General features: G+C 41.3%; 1 protein-coding gene across 4 annotated transcripts in view; it reads right to left on the bottom strand.

The window, feature by feature from the left end:
- Nucleotides 1-18,907, bottom strand: part of runx2b (RUNX family transcription factor 2b) — a 119,810-nt gene that overhangs the window by 73,481 nt on the left and 27,422 nt on the right. For 3 of the 4 annotated variants that reach the window (XM_044376530.1, XM_044376529.1, XM_044376531.1), the window contains 2 exons: nt 12,935-13,034; nt 12,740-12,833 (listed from right to left, as the gene is read on the bottom strand). The exons of the other annotated variant lie outside the window; for it this stretch is intronic. In XM_044376530.1, the coding sequence (XP_044232465.1) occupies nt 12,740-12,830 (91 nt within the window). In that variant the 5' untranslated portion in view covers nt 12,831-12,833; nt 12,935-13,034. The remainder of the gene's footprint in view (nt 1-12,739; nt 12,834-12,934; nt 13,035-18,907) is intronic. 4 annotated transcript variants of the gene reach the window in all.

The following is an 18,907-nucleotide window of genomic DNA, read 5'->3' as shown; positions in this document are numbered from 1 at the left end:
GCATTACACTGTGGCAGAAGTTCAACTTTTTGGCTGACCCTTCATTATTTTTTAATCATAACCCTCTATGTTGACATTCTGGCTGACCCAACGCAAGTATTGAAATTAATAAATGTGCATTTTGTGTCTGTCTGAACACAGCCTTTGAGAGTACTGAGAGAGGAATATCTAACATACCACCCCCCAGGGAAGTGCTTCTGTGGTCCTAACCCACTAACAGAAGGGGAAACTTTACTTCTGGTGTTAAGTAAAATTCCACATCAATTTGTGTTTTACCCTTTACATTAACCTAAAACCAATTTTAGCCTTCACCCCAGTGACGCCTAACCATAATCTAACCTAAGGCCTAACCTCAACCACTGATGTACACACCACAGGAAACACTTTTTTTTTATGAGGAAACAATCAGCACAAGATCAGCTTGAAGTACATGTTTGAGGCACACCACTGATAAGACTAACAGCTGACAACAGAGTCAAGAATGCCACCGTCAGCAGCGGGGAGAACGCGGCACAAACATGTTTGCTGTCCCGTCCAGTCAAAACTGTGCTCTTGCTTAAAGATGCGTGCAGTTGTTGCAGTGATACAGCAGAGTTTGAGAATGAGCAGTGTAGCAGCAGCATGGCTGAGCACTGACAGCTTAAATAGACCGCCTTACTGCAAAGGTTGCGTTGGATGTGTCATGCAGCAAGTAGAGCATATCATGTGTGACTGTAGCAATGCACTTGAGTTGCTGGCCTGAACTAACTCACAGGCTTCACTCCATTTGGTCTGAAAAAAAAAAAAGCTCATGTTAAAAAATAGGTTGTACAGTCTTTATCTCAGATCGCATTACAGCATTTGTAACAATGACAAAAATCATTTCGTTTCAGTGGAATTGCCGCATTCAGCTTTCATGTGGAGTGAATTCTGACATGCAGATTCATGCCATTGACCGACTGTACATCACCTTGACATTGCTGACCTTTGAGGTGACAGAAATAAAATGGATGGAGAGTCCAAAATGGAGGAAACGATCCTATTACCTGCGTACCGTTCCCTGTTTTGTCTATTGGAGATAGACGAGAGAGGGAATAAACAAAGGAAAACAGGCGAGTCTAGAGTATGAGGAAAAAATGAGGAAGAGAGACAAAAATTGATGAGGTAAGGAGGGGGTAGAGAGATAGAGAAAAAATGAGAGGAGAGATTAAAATAAAAAGGATACACCCAAACAAAGACAAGGAGATCAACAAAATCGGTTATGACAGCCCTTCTAGAAGTGGTATATTATACAAAAAAGTTAATAGCATGCAGTATCATTGTCAATGTCACTGTGTTTGGTTTAAAAGTTCAGTTCTAGTCCTTGTTCGCTTATATAAATATGAAAAAAAAAACTAAAAACACTTGATAAATGAATGTCAGCAGTGTACAGCATGTGTCTGTAATTGCTGTATGTATTCTGTATATACAGACTACCTAAAACTACTTAAAGCTCTATGTCTTGTTTATGTCAGCAACTCCTCAGAACTTTAGTTGATTTTAGACGTCAACATTTCCTTTGTGATTTTCAAAGGTTATGAAAATGAACATGGGTCATGTCCAGTGTTCCGTCAGCAGAATTCTGCGGGCTGTGAGCTACTGTTTTCCTTGAGATGGAGAGATGGAGTGCTGTTTGCCAATGCGTCATGGTTTGTTAACAAGTTTCTGACTACCTGCATATAAATAAATCTGCCAAGTTTCTGCCGCATGCCTCTGTTGTCTGTTATTATTAGTATTTTTATATGAAGCGGCATAACTCACTCAACAGAGAAAGCCTTCTGGTTTGAACCCCCCACAACGTAGAGTTTGGGTCAAAGAAAAATCAGCAAACTGCGAGACAAATTGCTCCTGGGGAATACTGAAAAAAAAAAAAAAAACCTACTGAACTCGAGTAATTGAGTTACACGAAACAGAAATGTACAAAATCAGCGTCGCCTTCAAACCAAGTCTCTTCCTCTCTCGTGTGTCTACCAATCTTTTTCTCCCTTGTCTGCCAATCTAGGCTCTGCTACAGCCTATGTTCCCACTGAGTCATATTATTTCCATATTTATGTCGGCAGCAGCCCCTCGCTTTGATCTCCTGCCTTGTTCAGAGGCTGATCCTGTTATGGCTTGTTCCTGTAAATACTTTGAAGGGCTCCAGGATTAGAAGATCTTGGACTCAATGAAAAAACAAACAGCTCTTACACAGATTCATTTATAAGGCCCCCGAAAAACACAAAAAAATCATTTGGTAACAGTAGATGGAAGTTTACTCTGTAATTGTTGGTAATTGTGGAGCCACTGTTTATGGGTCCTGACAGAGTAAGATTCTGAGTGATTGTATTTGGAGTGTATTTCTGCCACACACAGCATTTAGCCTTTGAAACTTGACTGCAGCTGGGGTTTGCACACTGTAACTGTCTTTCTGCTGACCGTTTGCTCGCTATGGGTGAGGCTAAGAAATCGACTTGAATGGGATAACACTGAGCATGCACGCTTGTCACAGTTTTGACAACAACAAGATGGGATACACAGAAACAGGTTCTATATACATCTAAAAGAACGCACACAGACGCGTTCTCATGTTCGTAAAGAGAGTAGATACTGAGAAGTATTTTACAATATTCTGGCCAGCGGACTTGAGTGAGCACAGGTGCTCTCTGATCCTCTGTATCAGCCTTCTGAATCACACAATCCTCACAAAAAAAAAAAAAAAACCTCAATTACACCCAACTCTGCTTTTCCACGCTACCCAGAGAACAAAGACACCCTGAGTCCTTTTAAGTGACAGAAAGGCGAAAAATAAAAACAGAAAGCCAACTAAAAGAGGAATGCGTGTTGGTGGCTGCTCCACATCCCCTTGTAGTTGTCAAGATATGTAGAGAGTTTCTTCTTTTCCCCTTTTTATGAAAGCCTGTTAACTGTCGCACAAGTAGTGACCGCAGCTGTTTCGTGACATTTATTTTCTTGTCGTTTTTTTCCCATCGTTCTCTAATTGGCTTCTGTTTGTGTCCTCCTCTTATGTGGTCTCTCTACACTCAGCTTAAATTAATGTGCACTCAGGCTTGCTTTGAGAACGGGGGGTGGGGGGGGGGGGGGGAAGTCGACGAGTATAGGCTACATTTTTCAGCGGTGGCGGCACAAATGTTGTAGGTCACAAAAATTATTATCTTTAATTCAGAGGCTGCGAGTCTCTTGATTTTTAGTTGCTGCGTGTGGGTGACCTCATCCACTACATTGCACATTTCATCGCACATTTCCTGTCCTTTTGCCACTTGGTCTGTGGTCTATCGCCCTTCATCGTGTGGTCTCCCTCTGACCAAATCACCAAGCTGTGTAAATTGCACATTGGGACAGACAAAAGAGTAGGGTATCATTTTGACTACTGTATGCTGTGGCACAGTATTTAATGAATGAAGTATACTTAACCGTAGTAAAACGGACACACACGCTGCCTGCTCGTTTTGCATGTTTAATCTCCCTCTGAAGTGCCTCCAGTCCTTTGATATTCTAGAGTGTGTCTTTTTACGTCATAGCTGTCAAATTTGTTTTTTTTCTTTGCTGCCGTTCTATAATAATCTTTGAAAATTACCTCTCTTATTCCTGGAGAACCTACAAAATCCATCATTCCGCACAACTTTATTACAGCAGTTAACGAACGAATCTCTAAATCTTATTTACACTATTATTATCGTAATAAACAGCAACCAAAACAAATATTCTCAATTTAGTCTTAACTTATAAAATCAGTTTCACTGTAAAACAGGCCAGGAAAACATAGTAATGGCTGAAGGCAGAAGCACACACTGTAGGCATTTACCACAATAGGCCACAGAAGCTAACCATTTTTTTATAGTAGTAATGTGAATAAGCCAGATAAATGGGGATAATGCATAGCCCAGAGGTTGCACATAGGAAGTGTAACCAGCAGACCTTATTGTGTTCTTTGGACATGTGTGACTTTACATTCCAACTCAATACCCAAGGCTTGTAAAGATAGTATAACGACAAACACAGACAGCAACCGGAATAAAAACAAGCCTCCTTAAAGCGCGAGCACACACACACACACACACACACACACACACACACACACACACACACACACACACACAGACACAGACACACACACACACACAGAGACACAGACACAGACACACACACACACATATGCACACATTTACTGGAAGAGTGACAGAGCATTGCAACGGGTGAAAAAAACAGAGAGAAAAACAAGTGGGCAAAACCACTTGGGGAAAAAAAACACCCTATATTATCAGGGGTGGAGATCTGCCACAAGCACATTCCTGAATCAATACTCACTTCATCCCAAGCTATTTCAATATTGTTAAATACTGTAGTGCAAGGGTCGGCAACCTATGGCACGTGTGCCCACACTGGCACGCGAGTCCAGTAACATGGGCACACAGAGCAATTAAATCATTAATATTTTTTATATACGTGTTTTAATAAAAAAAACGTTTTAAAATATAAAATATAAGTCTAATGGTGAAATAAATGAACAGTTTGATTTAAAATAATATTGAAATAATTCATTCTCAAAATAGTCTGAATATACACCATTGTTTTTGACAGCAAGTGAGCACACACAATTAACGTGGTCTATCATGCTCCTCCTCCCACCTCCCTCTGATCTACCGACAAGAGCAGCATCACAGCGGTAGTGAAAACAGAGGATAGCTAGCTAGCTTTCTTCTTTGCTTTATTTCAAGAACAACTGACGATGACAGAAGCAAAAAAATGTAGGTTGTCTAATATTCTCCTCTTTCAAATTGGATTTATTTCACAAAAGGACTCTGCTGAGAAAATGTTGTGCCGAACTTCAAGTGCAGTGTTTCCCCTATATTCATTCAGCAGCGGCGCACCGCCTCTGCAAAATTATGAGCGCCGCTGCTGAAATTTCAGACGATCATTAACATCAACAAGCTACTAATGATTTTCACTCACACACTGTGCGACCACAATAATACCCTATGTTATTGTGGATTTTTTTAGTCATCTTCCCTCTCTTCGTCCCCCCCCGCCGCTGCAAAGCAGTCAACCTAGGGGAAACACTGAATTGTAAAACATAATTTTGAAACAAAGCACGAGAACAACATCAAAGATGAGGCTTATAAAGCTGAATCAATCAAGAGGGCAGTGGCCCAGTATGGGAAGCAAAGCAGTGTGTTTACAACCCTATGTACCGCCAAAAACCAAGCTAGAGGGCAGCTATAAAATTGAGCAGTGCATTGCCAAACATGGGAATCCATTCTCTGATGGAGAGTATATAAAGGGGGCTTTTTCTCATAAGTTCGGAGGTCATATTTGATGGGTTACCAAACAAAGACACGATCATCAACATGAACAAAGAAATGCCTGTTTCTAATAGAACAGTAAAGGCGCATTACCAACAGGGCTGAAAACGTAAGGCACCAGCAAACTCTTGCATTGAAAGATGTGTCGTTATTCAGCGTAGCTCTTGACGAGGGTGTGGATGTAAACAACGTTACACATCTAGCAGTGTTTGCGACAAAGGAGAGATACGCTCATGCATGGTACCACTATAGGGGAGGATGTGGCAAAAGCATTCACTAATCATTTTGAGGAGAAAGGAGTTGATATCAAGAAAATATTTGCTGTTACCACCGACGGAGCCCCCATCAACAGGGCAGGGAAGGCTTGTGAAAGGCTTGTGAAGGCTTGTGCCATAGCTTGTGAAGAACTCATGTTCTTCACGGTTATCACGGGCCACCTCAACAAGTTCAACCTACAGCTGCAAGGCGCGGGCCAGACAGTGCTGGCTCTGTTTGATGCATGGACAGCATTTGTGGCAAAGATTGGGGTCTACTCACGGGACATTCAAAGTGGAACCTTTCGTTACTTCAAGCACCTAAAGAAACTGCCAGGGCATCAAACTGTCAACCACAATGACGTCAGCATGTACATGCGAGAGCTTGAGCTGGAGTTGAGCCATATTTCAGGACCTCCAGCAACACGGCACATTGTTTTCTTTTTGATAACCCCGGCACACTTGAGGGAGAACAGCGAGTCCCTGTTTCAGTAGAAGGGGACTGAGGAGTCTGAAATGCAGCAGATAGAACTCAATGCATCATCACTGCGGGCATCTAAATACACACAGCTACGCAAAACACTGCAGACACTGATGAAGAGGCCTCCATTCTGGCCTGTTGGGAAAGCTTGCCAGAGAAGTTTGACTTTCTAAAGAAGGTGGCTTTTGCAATGATTTCAGCATTTGGATCTACATATATGTGCGACAGATATTCTCACATATGAAGCCAATTTTGAGTCCCACGCACAGCCGAGTGACGACGGACCGTTTACGTCCTGTGTCCGAAGGAAAGTATCCAAATACAGACCGGAGATCATGCAGCTCAGCAAAGAAAAGCAGGGACAAGGGTCGCACTAAACACCCACACAGTGTATGTAGAGCACAGATCTTTTGGCATGCAGAATCTAAACGGGAAGACATGCAGCAGTAAATAAATAAATAGATAAATGCTCATTATGAAAACGAACTGGCATTCGGGTCTATTTTTTTTTTTTTTTTTTTAAACATTGTAAAGTGGCACGGAACATCCAAAACGTTGCCAACCTCTGCTGTAGAGTTTCCACAGGCTGGGGACTACGCTGCACCTGGCAGACATCACACCTCTTGGGCGAGACAGAATACTGTGGTTGTATTGTAAAACAAGAGCTGATAATAAAAAATTCAAGCAACTGTGGTAGAATTTAAATGATCAGAATTATCTATCTATCTATCTCTTACACAAACTGCCATACAGCAGCCAAATACACTTACTGCTAAGCTAAGCTAACTGGCTGTTGGCTGAAGCCTTATGTTTACCATACTGATATAAGATTAGTATCAATCTCCTTATCTAATTCTAAGCAAGTAAGCAGATAAGCCTCATTTCTCAAAATGTCAAACTATGAAAACCTGTAGAACCTCTGCAGACAGTTGCAAAAAAAACAAATCAGAAAAAAGGGTGGGTCAGGTAGTTCCTATGAAATCAGGTTAGAGAATAACAAAACATCCTGCATGAACCATCATGTGTGTGTCTACTGTAAGTGTTGTGTATCTGCAATTCCTGTGAAGCAATGTAAGCTGCAATTTTGTCAGGCTGTAGAATGCAACTCTGGAAGCTTGCCTGGCCAAAATAGGCAAAATAGGAGCTGAATTAATTTTTGATTGCACAGAAAAAAACAAAACAAAACAAAAAAAAAGAAATGCAGATTCGTAAGTTAATGAATCAGTTAAGAAATAGTCCAAACTTTTGTAGACAGCAAGAGAGAACGTTATTAGGTGTTGTGGGGGAGGAAAGAGTGTGGGTGTACAGTAGGCGGGTTGTCAGTGAGGAGAAAGTGGCAGGGAGAAGGAGATAGTCATAGTGAAAAAGCAGGAAAGAAGAGGCAGAAAAAAAAAAGAGCCAGTGACTGAGACGCTGAGGGGGTGAGAGGTCACAACCCTGACACGTGTAACTAGTTGAACCTTTAACTTGTAGCGGAGGTCACCGCCGGGAGGCTTGGAGGGGAAGCGCTTTATTGTTCTGGGTTACGAGCTCCTCGCCAGTGCTGTTAGGAGCTCCTAAATCACACACACACACATACACACACACACACACACACACACACACACACACACACACACATACACACACTGCGGGTCATTCGGGGCTGCTGAGCCAGATACTGCCTGGCCTGAGCAGATTTTTCCCCTGGTAAAGTCTTTATCCTAGACGCCTCACCAGTCTATTCCTAGAGGCTGCTGAAATGGAAAAGACGAGGTGGGTTTTATTTCAGACCATTTTATGATATGAACTAATGTATATGAAAAGACATCACCTCATAAACCAATAGAGTTCCCTTGCTCGTGCACCTACTTAATGCACCACCCAGGATATTTCACATGAAGCATGAGGGCTGCAAAAAGCATTCAGATAATGACATGAACTGTAACGGTGAATAAGGAACATTAGTTTGTGTGATTACGTTACTGGAGCTGAAACCATTAGTCGAACAAATTTGATTTGTCAATTGACAAAAGATTAGTCAGCGTTATTTTGATAATTGCTTGAGTCATTTTTCAAACATAAATGCCAAACATTCTCTGGTTCCAGCTTCTCAAATGTGAGGATTTATTGCTTCTTCTTTGCCATTTATGATAGTAAACTGAATATCTTTGAGTATTAGACAGTATAAATCAAGGAATCTCAATATGTCACTTTCAGCTCTGAGACATTTTATAGAGAAAACAATTATTTGATTAACTGAGAAAATAATATACAGATTAATGAAAATAATCACTAGTTACAGCACTATACATTACATAGATTGAAATACTCATTTTACAATTGTTCTCTTTTTTTTGGAGGGGGGGGGGGCAGTGGAAAGATGACAGGAATTAAAGGGAGAGAGTGATGGGGGGTGACATGCAACAAATGTCTGCAGCCAGATTCGAACCGCGGAAGTAGCAGTTATATGGCATGCATCTTAACCAGTGTTTTAATTGTTTTACATTAAAGATTAGAGGAAAAGGATATAAGCAAGAGTATTTTAGTTTAAATTAGTAGTTTAAATATACATTTTCGATACTTCAAAACAACACACTCGAGCATCGGTTCAACAAACCTCACGAGGCATGTGTTGTTCTGGCAATGTGTGTCTTATTCAAACCTTTAAACCCAGATTCAAATCTAATTTGACCATAATCTGGGCCTGAACAGTAGGTGTTCCTCATTGATTTATTGTAAACTCTGCTAAGTGTCAGAGTGAGAGGTAGCAGAGAGGAGTGTGATGATGATAACCTCAAATGAATTCTCCTCTCTCCACCCTCCTCCACAGTTTATTAGTTTAGGCCAGAGGCCACTTGTAGCCTTGCAGAGTGGACGGTAATTGTGTGCGTGCTCCTTAAGCACCGACCGCAGCAATAATAGACTGAATTATACAATAAATTCCCTCCAGATGTGCTCCCTCCACTCCCACCCACCCAACTCCAATTTGACAGTTCGCACACCCACAATCTGCGCGAGTGGGCCTCTGTCCACACACACACATACGTGCACTCAGTCACCCATACACACGCTTACAAATGTACATACACACACGGTGGCTTAGTTGCAGTGTTTGCATTGTCAGATTGTTTCCATACTGGTGTTAGCTTGCTGCGTTTCCTCACTGCTGGTGTAATTACAAGTCGTATTAGCTGATAGTGTTTTGCTAACCTCCTAATAGATGTCCTCCTGCCTCGAAAACCTCACAGAGACTCCATTCAATAATAAGCTCCTTTTCTAATGCCTAATACTATGACACACACACCTACACACATATAGGCTGATGTTTACAAGTAGTTACATACAAACGTCCTAGTTGCTCAAAAACAAAATCATGCACAGCTCACATTTATGTGATGTGGATTTTGTCATAAATTTTTGATTAGCATTATACATGTAGTACTCGGAGAGAAATGCAGTGAAAGCACATCCTAAATAAAAAGCAGAGCCACCCTGCATGGGAATCTAACCGTCTATTTCTGTCTTATGGAGGAGGCAAGCGAGGAGCAGGATAAGGACAAGAGGAAGAGAGAGGAGGAAAAGAGCGGTCAGACTAATTATTATGTACACTGCTGCTGAAATGTGAGTCCGTTTTCTGAAGGGGGGGTATTTCTTCCAAAATGTTTTCATTCCTGATTTTTGTGTACTCCAGCCTACCGCCATAGAAACACGGTTTCATATTTTCTCATGGCTAAATATTGCCCAAATCTCAGCCAGCATTGTGCTGATGCAGGAGGATGGTGAGAGAATGGACCACCAGTTAGATTGGCTGCTACACTTTCTCTCCATCTCCAGCTTTGTTGATCAGCTGCTGCCAAGATCTCAGCATCAGCCTGCACAGTGCCACCCAGTGTTCAAGTAAAGGGCTTTATTCACAGCTAAAGTGCATGGATGAATGAGTAAACAATGATTATCATGAATTAAAATTTAAAAAAAAACAAAACTAAATACAAGTATTATTAGGAAAATGTATCAAAAGTAAAAGTATTAATTATGTACATATATCACATTATATATATCATATATTATCATATTGTTGGATCATGCATAACATGTAAGCAGCATTTTAATCAAGTAGTTGGTTGAGGTAATTTTTTTTCTTGCGTTATATTCTAATGGGCTGTTTAATCCAGAGCAATGCATCATACTTTCTATAATAACCGTATGTTTTGTATGTAAAATCTTAATCTGTAAAGTAGTGGAGGTAAAAGTTGTAGTAGTTGCAGAATATGGATATACTCAAATAAAGTACCTCAAAATTGTACTCAAGTATTTAGTACTTTCCACCACTGGAAATAATAAAAACACATTTCTAATAATAAAAATGTTTTCTATATAGTGAATTTATGTTTGTCTATGTGAGTAGTGAATTTACCAAAACATTATTAGCCTTTTCCTACAGGTTTTAAAGTCAAGAGGCACAGAAAACACATGAAAAGAAGATAGGATGATGTTCAAGAAAGATCCTTGTTTTTTTTTTTTAAAGGTAATATCTACTTGTGCAAAATAACATTAACAATGTAGAGCAGCAAGGTCTAATTTAAGATCCAAATGTATACTACCAAAATTAAAAACATGTAATCAGTCCCAAATTAAATTGGTGGGTCATAATCCCACGAGATATCCCAGATATTAAATGCTTGTAAAAAGTCTGTTTTCCATTAGCATCAGCTATGACAAAATCTAATATTGTTAAATATTAGACTTTTAGGTAAGAATTATAATAACATAATGTAGGTTAAAAATAATAATAATAATATAAGGTTACAATTAAGACCCCCCCAACCCTCCGATATAATTATCCATTAATATGAATAATAATAATACCTGAAATGTCTGCTAACAACATGACCCTGTTTCACATATCTTAACTGACAGTGTTACCTCTGTTATAGTTCTGTCACATGGTGATATTGTGTTTGCCAGGTGAGAGGCTGGCCGGACTAATCAGTAAAGGCAGAATAATTTGCCTGCAGACATGTTCCAGAGCAGAACTCCCCTGTGCTTTCCTCAACCTGCTGTCCCAGGTGGCTTCAATGCTTGAATGCCCCTTTTACCTGCTCCAAACTACAGAGCCAGAAAAAAAAAAAGAAAAAAGAAAAAAAAAAAAAAGAAAAATTAAAAAAACACGTCATAACAGGAAACAGGAACAGGAAAGAGACTTGGCGGACTCTGCAGAGGCCAGGTGCAGAGTTTGGCTTGACTCCCCTTCTCCTGCTCTCTGGCTTGTGCAAGGCGGGAGGGTGGCTGCTGGTAGCGGAGGCCTTTTCATCGCCAAGCTTCTTTATCAAACCCCTGGGTCTAGTTTGTTCTCCTGTTGCTGCTGCTTGGTGGGTTGCCGTTATAAATTAGACTGCAGGAGATGTGGGGAGCTCCCCGGTGTATCCTTGCCTTACGACCGCTCACGCAGAAGGTCAAATGAAATATCAGCTACACAGCTACATTTTTTTTAATTACAAGAAGCCAGCTCATAAAAGCAGCCTCATGAGCCAGGGTGGTACAGTTTCCTCTTTTTTTGTGTTTTTCTCTACATCTTACCTCCCTCGCTGTCCGCCGTACGTCTTTCCAGAGTTACATTTCTGTTAAAGGTCCTTGAGCAGACCTTTAATCACTGTGTTGTAGCGGCTAATGCGATTTATTTGACCCATCAGAGGAGGCATACTCACTAATTATTGCTTGTAAGATAGATCTCCTTCATCCTTTCCGAGCTTACTCTTGGAAATTTACTGCTCAAGTTCACTGTCTGTACAGCGAAAGGAACAAATTAATTTACAGTCTTGCTGACCAGTTTAGAACATGATGACGTTTAGAGGAAAGAATTACTTTTAGCTTGCCCCTAAAAGCCACACTGTAAAACAGTGTGAAAGAGATATAATCAGATACTAAAACTGAAAATTCTAAAATCACCAACATCTACAGCTCAGACAGATTTTTTTCATCTTCCCTGCTGAAGATGCTTTCACTGAGAATATTAGCTTTTCTAGCACTAAACCCTTTGCCCAATTAATTATTTGCATCCCCAGTTAGAGTGTGTTGTTTTTGTTTATTTTTGTTTGAGTGGTCATCGGCTAAGTTCGTCATTCGGAGCCCTTGTGGCCTCTTGGGTGGTCGTAGCAAGTGCCAAAGATGCCCCCGCCGTGTTTAATCTTTGACATTTATTTGTTTGCTTTGTGAATGAATATGCAAGCTGGAAAGAGTTATTAGTTCTAGTGTATCCTCATTACAGGGGGCCGTTCATCCTGCTAGACTGTGGTTGGTCAGGCAGCCGTTCCCCCAGACCAATGTCCAGACGCCGCCTCGTAACTTTGCCTTTAGTCCGTGTTCATTCCCTTCTTACTATCTGGCATCTGTGAGCATGCCGACGCTCAAGCTTGAAGCCACACTGGCATCACAACAGCAAATGCTGCCTAGAATTAGTTCAGGTTTGTATCAACATTTTGAAAATTCAAAAACTTAAACTTTTGATGAACCGCCTAAATAGGGAGCGGGTTGTGATGCTTTTAAATATTGACTCTTTTATTTGCACATTTGTTGTTGTCTCTCATAACAGTTCCAGGGGCTGTGCTTGTTGCTGTATGCATGTGCAAGTGTGTTTTATTCGTTCCTCCTCTGTAGCATCCACTAGGCCTCTAAGAGCTGGCCTCACCTCATCTGGCAGCCATTACCTGCACACATGCTCCTGTCTGAAGGTTGATCTGCCGGGTTAAACAAATCCAGGCAGCGCAGCGCGGCCCGCCAGGAATCAGCTCCATACATCAGCTGTGGAACAGCCAACATGTCAGGGTTAGAGCTGGCTACCGTTAGCCGCGCACTATCACTGATCTTGCAACGCCAAATATGCTAGAAAACGACAAACTCACTTTAGTTCAGGTGCTGGATGCGGTGATCAAATATACTGAGATATGTGGCTTCTGCTGAAGGAGCGTTTTGGAGGAGGGAAAAGGCTTCTGAGTTTTCTCTCTAGAAAGATGTGACACGAATCATTTCTTATGTATGAAGTTCCAAACTAAACAGTAACAGGCATATAGTCTCGGTATTGAATGTGGAATTCAGTAATTATCTGCAGCAATATGCTTCATCCAGCATTTTGGTGTGAGATGAGGCATAAATGTATAACTGTCTCTCAGCAGGGATGGCATGGAATTGACAATTCGACCAAGTTTGTGGAGTCTGATTCAATTCCGTTCCCAATCAAAAGCTTGAGATTCCATTTATGTTTATTACATTTCCTGTTTCTCACTTCATCACGTCAGAATTGAAACTGACAGGGTAATTATCATTTCATCCTAAATTGATCCCAATCCATGTGGGCTGGCTCCAAACACAGAGACACGAGAGGGGGAAAAAGAGGGATGGAGGAGGAAAAAAAAGCATTTTGGGAGCATTTGGCGATGGTTCAGTCATCTGTAAGACGTATCGCTTGAAGGGTGGGGAGAGATGGAAGGAGAGAAGCAGGGAGGGAGAAAAGGAAGGGGAGACGTTTGGAGATTGCGTTGCGGGTGTTCCCTTGATGTCCCCCTGACAGGAACCAGATTGGGAGCCGCACGGCGTCGGCGCTTTGGCTTTTTATTCGTCTGGCTCCGCCGGGTTTTTCCTGGCCTGAGCAGGCCCGGTTCTGAGACGCTGTGGCCCACTTGTGGAGCCAGCCTGTAGTTTAAGTGAGAATAACAAATGCTTGAAAAAATAATAGGCCTACAAAAAGAAAAAGAGAGGAGCAGCACAATCCTACTATTGTTCATGGTAGCTAGGCAGAAAGCACAGTCCAGCCACGTCTTTGGGACATTTTACTGGCTCTAATAAAGAATGTGTGGTCCTTGTTTTGGAGAGGTCTGCCAGACTGACAGATATGCTCTACAGTAGTATTGGATGGTTCCGTATCATGTATTTTGAGTTGTGTTACTTGGCACTGCTCAGACGAGACCTGTCATTCATCATGCTTTTGCCTAGCTGAAAGTAGTGGTCCGAGTTGCTTATGATGGCATAGTGTGTAATAAGTTGAATAAGTAATCATAAAGGCGCTTGTGGAAAGTGGCGGACAGGGCGATTTCACCAAAAACTCCCACATATGCTGACAAAATCCTCCTCGGCCTGACTGGCATGTTTTAACTTATAAGCAATGCTATATGAGGCTTTCATGAACAGAAAAAATATGTATATATGTCACTAAGAAATAAAGTTGCCAGTTATTTGCAGTAGATGGACCGAATGTACTCTGAATCAAAGGTTTTATTGCGTATGTGTAATGTGTAGCTCAGCATTAGGGGGGTATGCAGCTTGACATTGAACATCTTTGTGTGGTTATAAGGTTACAGGTTTATTTCAGATGGAGTACACGGAAAAAAAAAATACTTTTAATCTGTATCCAGAACACCTTGAAAAAAATAGGTGAAGATCTCTGAATCATCAGCTCATTTATAGAATATGCATTGAATTTCATTTGAGTTTATTCTCCATTCGTCAGCCTTTTCTTGTTTAATATTATTCAGTGTTATGCGGTGTTAATTCCTGGACTTGTAGCACGCACACACACACACACACACACACACACACACACACACACTCATGTCCCTGGCTCTACTGTGTGGGGTACAGAAACACAGTTTGGTCTGTGCTTAATCAGTTCTGTTTTTAAGTGTTCTCTGCTCAGTTTTCCAGCTCAGCCCTGTGAAAGAAAAACGTCTGGTCGTGGGTGGCTTAGCTGGGTCACTGAGCCCACAGAGTAGAGCATTTCATAAGAAAGAGCCCACTTAATTCTGAACCATACATCGCATTAGCTGATTTACATGTGGACAGCTATCATTTTGTGAGAAGTTTGACATTGATAAATGAGGTGTTTTACCTAATAGGTAATAAAAACAAATTACAGGTCTTAAGAGAAAGGATGTTCTTCATTTGGCTCTGTTTTCTGTCTCTTCGAGGGCAAGGGCCAGATTGTTTCCATATGATTGTAGCCTTCATTTGTTAAGACTGCAGACAGAGATTAATAACGGCATTTTCTGATGACCGATCCATACTTCGCCTTGGGGTTATTTAAAGAAAAAAAATTATAGGAACAACTCGACATCAAGGACAAATGACTGTTTTTATCCGTACACGTGGTTGGAGCAGATTTGTAGGTTACTTAGCTATTAATAGCGTACTGTATTTGAATGTATCATCAAGTATTATTTCTCTCTCTCTGTGATTCTCATTCTCTTTCTTTAAATAGCCTTTTACACTGTTTGCACAAATTAAACTTAATTAATTACAGGAAACAAAATTCTCTTACCACCACCATAAAAATGTGAAATGAACACATTACTGATATTTATATCCTGAGCTGTATGTTGAGAGCAATAAACATTTCTCTGATTAGCAGGGCACAAATAATCTCATGGTTAAAAAGCCACGATGTTTTCACTATAAGGCTGTTAATTATGGAGGGTATAAATGCCTCAATGCAGTGATTATGTGGCTGCTGCCCTTGTCCGTGATCCATTAAATACCCTGAAATCAAATTAGTGAAACCATAAACAATCTACTTATGGTCAGTAGGGATTCACAGGGTTTTCAGAGGGTGAAATGCTGACATACAATGTGAAATGACAAATGATAGTCCAGAGACGGGAACAAATCAGTGCTCTGACCAGAGTTTTTTTTTCCAAAGAGAAAATATTAACCCAAACAGTACTTAGTAGGTGAGGGTGTGTTATTCTTAACCGGTTTGAATCACTACTGGACTCTCCGAGTCCCACAGAGCTCGTATATAAGCTCTCTCAAGTTTCTTCAGCTAGGCGTGAAAAGGCTTCCCTTCTGGTGTAATGCAAGCCTGACAGAGGACAAGTCTGCCTCTATTCCCCGTCTCAGTGCAGTCAAATTCAAACTGAAAGGATGAGGCAGCCACATCCACACAGTCACACAGTCCATAATTTTTCACCAAGCTAAAAGATCCTTACAGTATGAAAGCTGCTCAGTCAGGTGTGGTACCTTACCTGACTATACGTCTGCAAGTGGTGATTAATTAGCACCCTGCACTGTGGTAATTGTACTTACACAAAATTTAAATATATAATATACATATATATATATGTAATATGTAAAACTCTACTCATGTGCAGGTACTGATGAATACATTATGTTTGCCATATTGTTAAATGGAAAGTCCATATGTACATGTTCATTTTGAGAGGCCGGAGACATTGCTTTTTAACCCTGAAATTAGAGTTATGTTTTGTCACAATCCTGCAAACATCATATAGAGAAACAAAGACGATACTTTCCCTGTGAATTGAATTGTGCCGTTCCGTCTTGCTTGTAAATGATGCAGGCGTACGTAATGACTGCGTAGTCAGACCGAGGTAATTTCAAGTGCCACATCCAATCAGCACTATCACCACAAAGTATCACAGCTTGGAGCGCAGTCATTCTCTTTGCAGAGCCCTCAGCTGAAGTGATAGTCAACCACTGAAACACAGTAAAAGTTACCAATACAGTGCAAAAAGAAAGGGTGAGGAAAGAGAAGGGGGCAAGAGGGATCGGGGGGTGGAAGGGGTGAAAGAGTCTTGGATCCTGTGGTAAGTGCCAGAGGGACACATTTTGTTGGAACACAGGGTGTGCTGAGTGATGGGAGAACGGCTACAGCAGTGTTTAGAAACACCAGTCGGCCAGTCTATTGCCTAGGAGCCTGGGTGTCTGCCTTGAGCTCTCCCCCCCACCGCTCTAAGTAGGATGGTACATGCAGCCTCACTGCATACCGCTCCTGCGCGCCGCTAAAATTAGCCCCCCTGGAACCAGATGGAATTCTAAACAGAATAAACTTTTCTTGACTTGATTATATTGAGCCTTTCCAAGCTCCGACATTAAAAAGAAAGAGAGAAGGCAAAGAACGAGGGGGAACCTTAGAAGCTAATTGCCGTGGGTCTGGCGTGCACATTGGGCATTGTGTTTAGTCGAGACGCTGCAGTAATGCCGGAGCCTTTCCCCGGGCCGTGTCTCCCAAAAGGGGAACTGTCACATCTTCCATGCGTTTGCGGTGGGCTTGCAGCTCCACACGGACTGCATGTGAAGCCACTAATTAAAAGCAAGCGATCCGTAACTGTCTGGCTCACCAGGCCGTGCTCATCCATGTGGCCCCCATCGGCTGTCGTAGACCCCCTGGCCCCTGACGATGACTGTAAGGCCTATGCATGGGAGTGATTTTGAGAAAAAATGTGATGATTCCCGCATGAAGCAACACCGGCAGTATTACAGTGTATTTACAGGATTCAATGAGATGTATTTTTAGTCACTGACTTTACATAATTGGGGTAAAAAAAATGTTTAACTTTTAACAAATGATGGAAACTAGAGTCCTTTCATTTGGCACCAAAAAGATTCAGAGTATCTTCATATTATCATGAAAAAGTAAATAATTATGATGTTATATAAGTGACAGAGATCATATTTTAAATTATATTTTCTGATCAGAATTATATTTTTAATGGTACTGATTGTTTAAATGGTCCATAAATTACATTATTTGTCATTTTTATGTAGTTTCTGTGCATTTTCTGTTATATAACCGTATATAAGCAGCCAACTCTTAGGGTTTTTAAAAAGAATAAAAATAAATTGTGAGGCCGACAATAGCTGTAACATAACAGAGAAGTGTAAACAGAGGAATCTAAAGAGCACTTAGAATACTATACAAATTCCTTTAATGAAACAACCCATGGTTGGTAGAGAAGATGGAATGGGACTTTTGACTCGCTCCAAACAGTGACTTTGATTACCAAGATTTGTTTGTTTCCACAAAATGACAGCTAAAACCCCAAGTCCTTCTCTAAACCAAAGTCTCACTACACTCCAAACTCGGCCCAGTGGTTGGCCACCTACAGAACAGCAAAAAAACAAAACAAAGAGGGGGGAAAAACCCCTTTGTATCAAAGGCTATCTTCTGGTGACTCCCTGGCTCGTGTTTATCGAATGCTGATTTTAATGCTCCATTTTTATCATGGCGATTAGCATTGTTTAGTAATCAGTCAAACCGAGACTTACCCTTGTCCATGCGAGTGTAAACACTTGTCTTCTCAAAACAGCTTCATTTGGATAAAGAAAGGACAGAAATGTCTCTGTGAATATGATGGTATATTTCTTGTATTGTTTGCTGAAGCAGAAGCACATGATGCAATGCTTGTGTTTGGGGAAAAAGCAGTAATTGCAGTATCAGTCATATGTGAGCCATGACACATATGACCACCATGAATCTGCCTTTTCTCTCTCTGAAATCTGTCCCATCCCATCACAGTTTTTCCACCACTCGCTGGCTTAGCTTTCTGCCGCAAATTTTATATGATCCCCTTTTTTCAATAACCTCAGTTTGCTTTGATTACTTTAATCACCTTTGAATGCAACCAATTTTCAGAGTTTGCGGTAGCTCGGCCTGGGCCTGCTTGGTGGCGTGTGTGTGATTGAGGTGAGGCACTGAGCACTGCTGCAGTAGCTCATATGAGCCAGGGCTGAAGTGTTTCCTCGACAGAAGGAAGGAAAACCTTACAGGGGGGGGTGGGGAGGGTGGTGGTGGATGGAGGTAATGCGAAGGGGAGAGTGAGGGAGCGACCCAGACGGTGACTTGGCTGGGGTCAGGTGTAAACACATGCACAGCTGGCAGACAGATGTGCTCAGACGAGAGCCAGTGACCATGTCTTTGGTTCCTTCCTCTCCGCTCACCTGATGTTCAGCTAATTCAGCAGCAGATGCAGCGAGGCTCAGTGAGAAACAAAGAGTTAGCTGCAAGAAAAAAAAATTTCACACACATGTAAAATTGTGTGCAGACATGCTTAGAATACACACAAGAGGTCTTACAATGCAGACAG

Source organism: Thunnus albacares, chromosome 16 (genome assembly GCF_914725855.1).
Source record: "Thunnus albacares chromosome 16, fThuAlb1.1, whole genome shotgun sequence".
Taxonomy (NCBI): Eukaryota; Metazoa; Chordata; class Actinopteri; order Scombriformes; family Scombridae; genus Thunnus; species Thunnus albacares.
The sequence above is the reverse complement of the archived record's forward strand: the minus strand, read 5'-3'. Positions and strand labels throughout refer to the sequence as shown.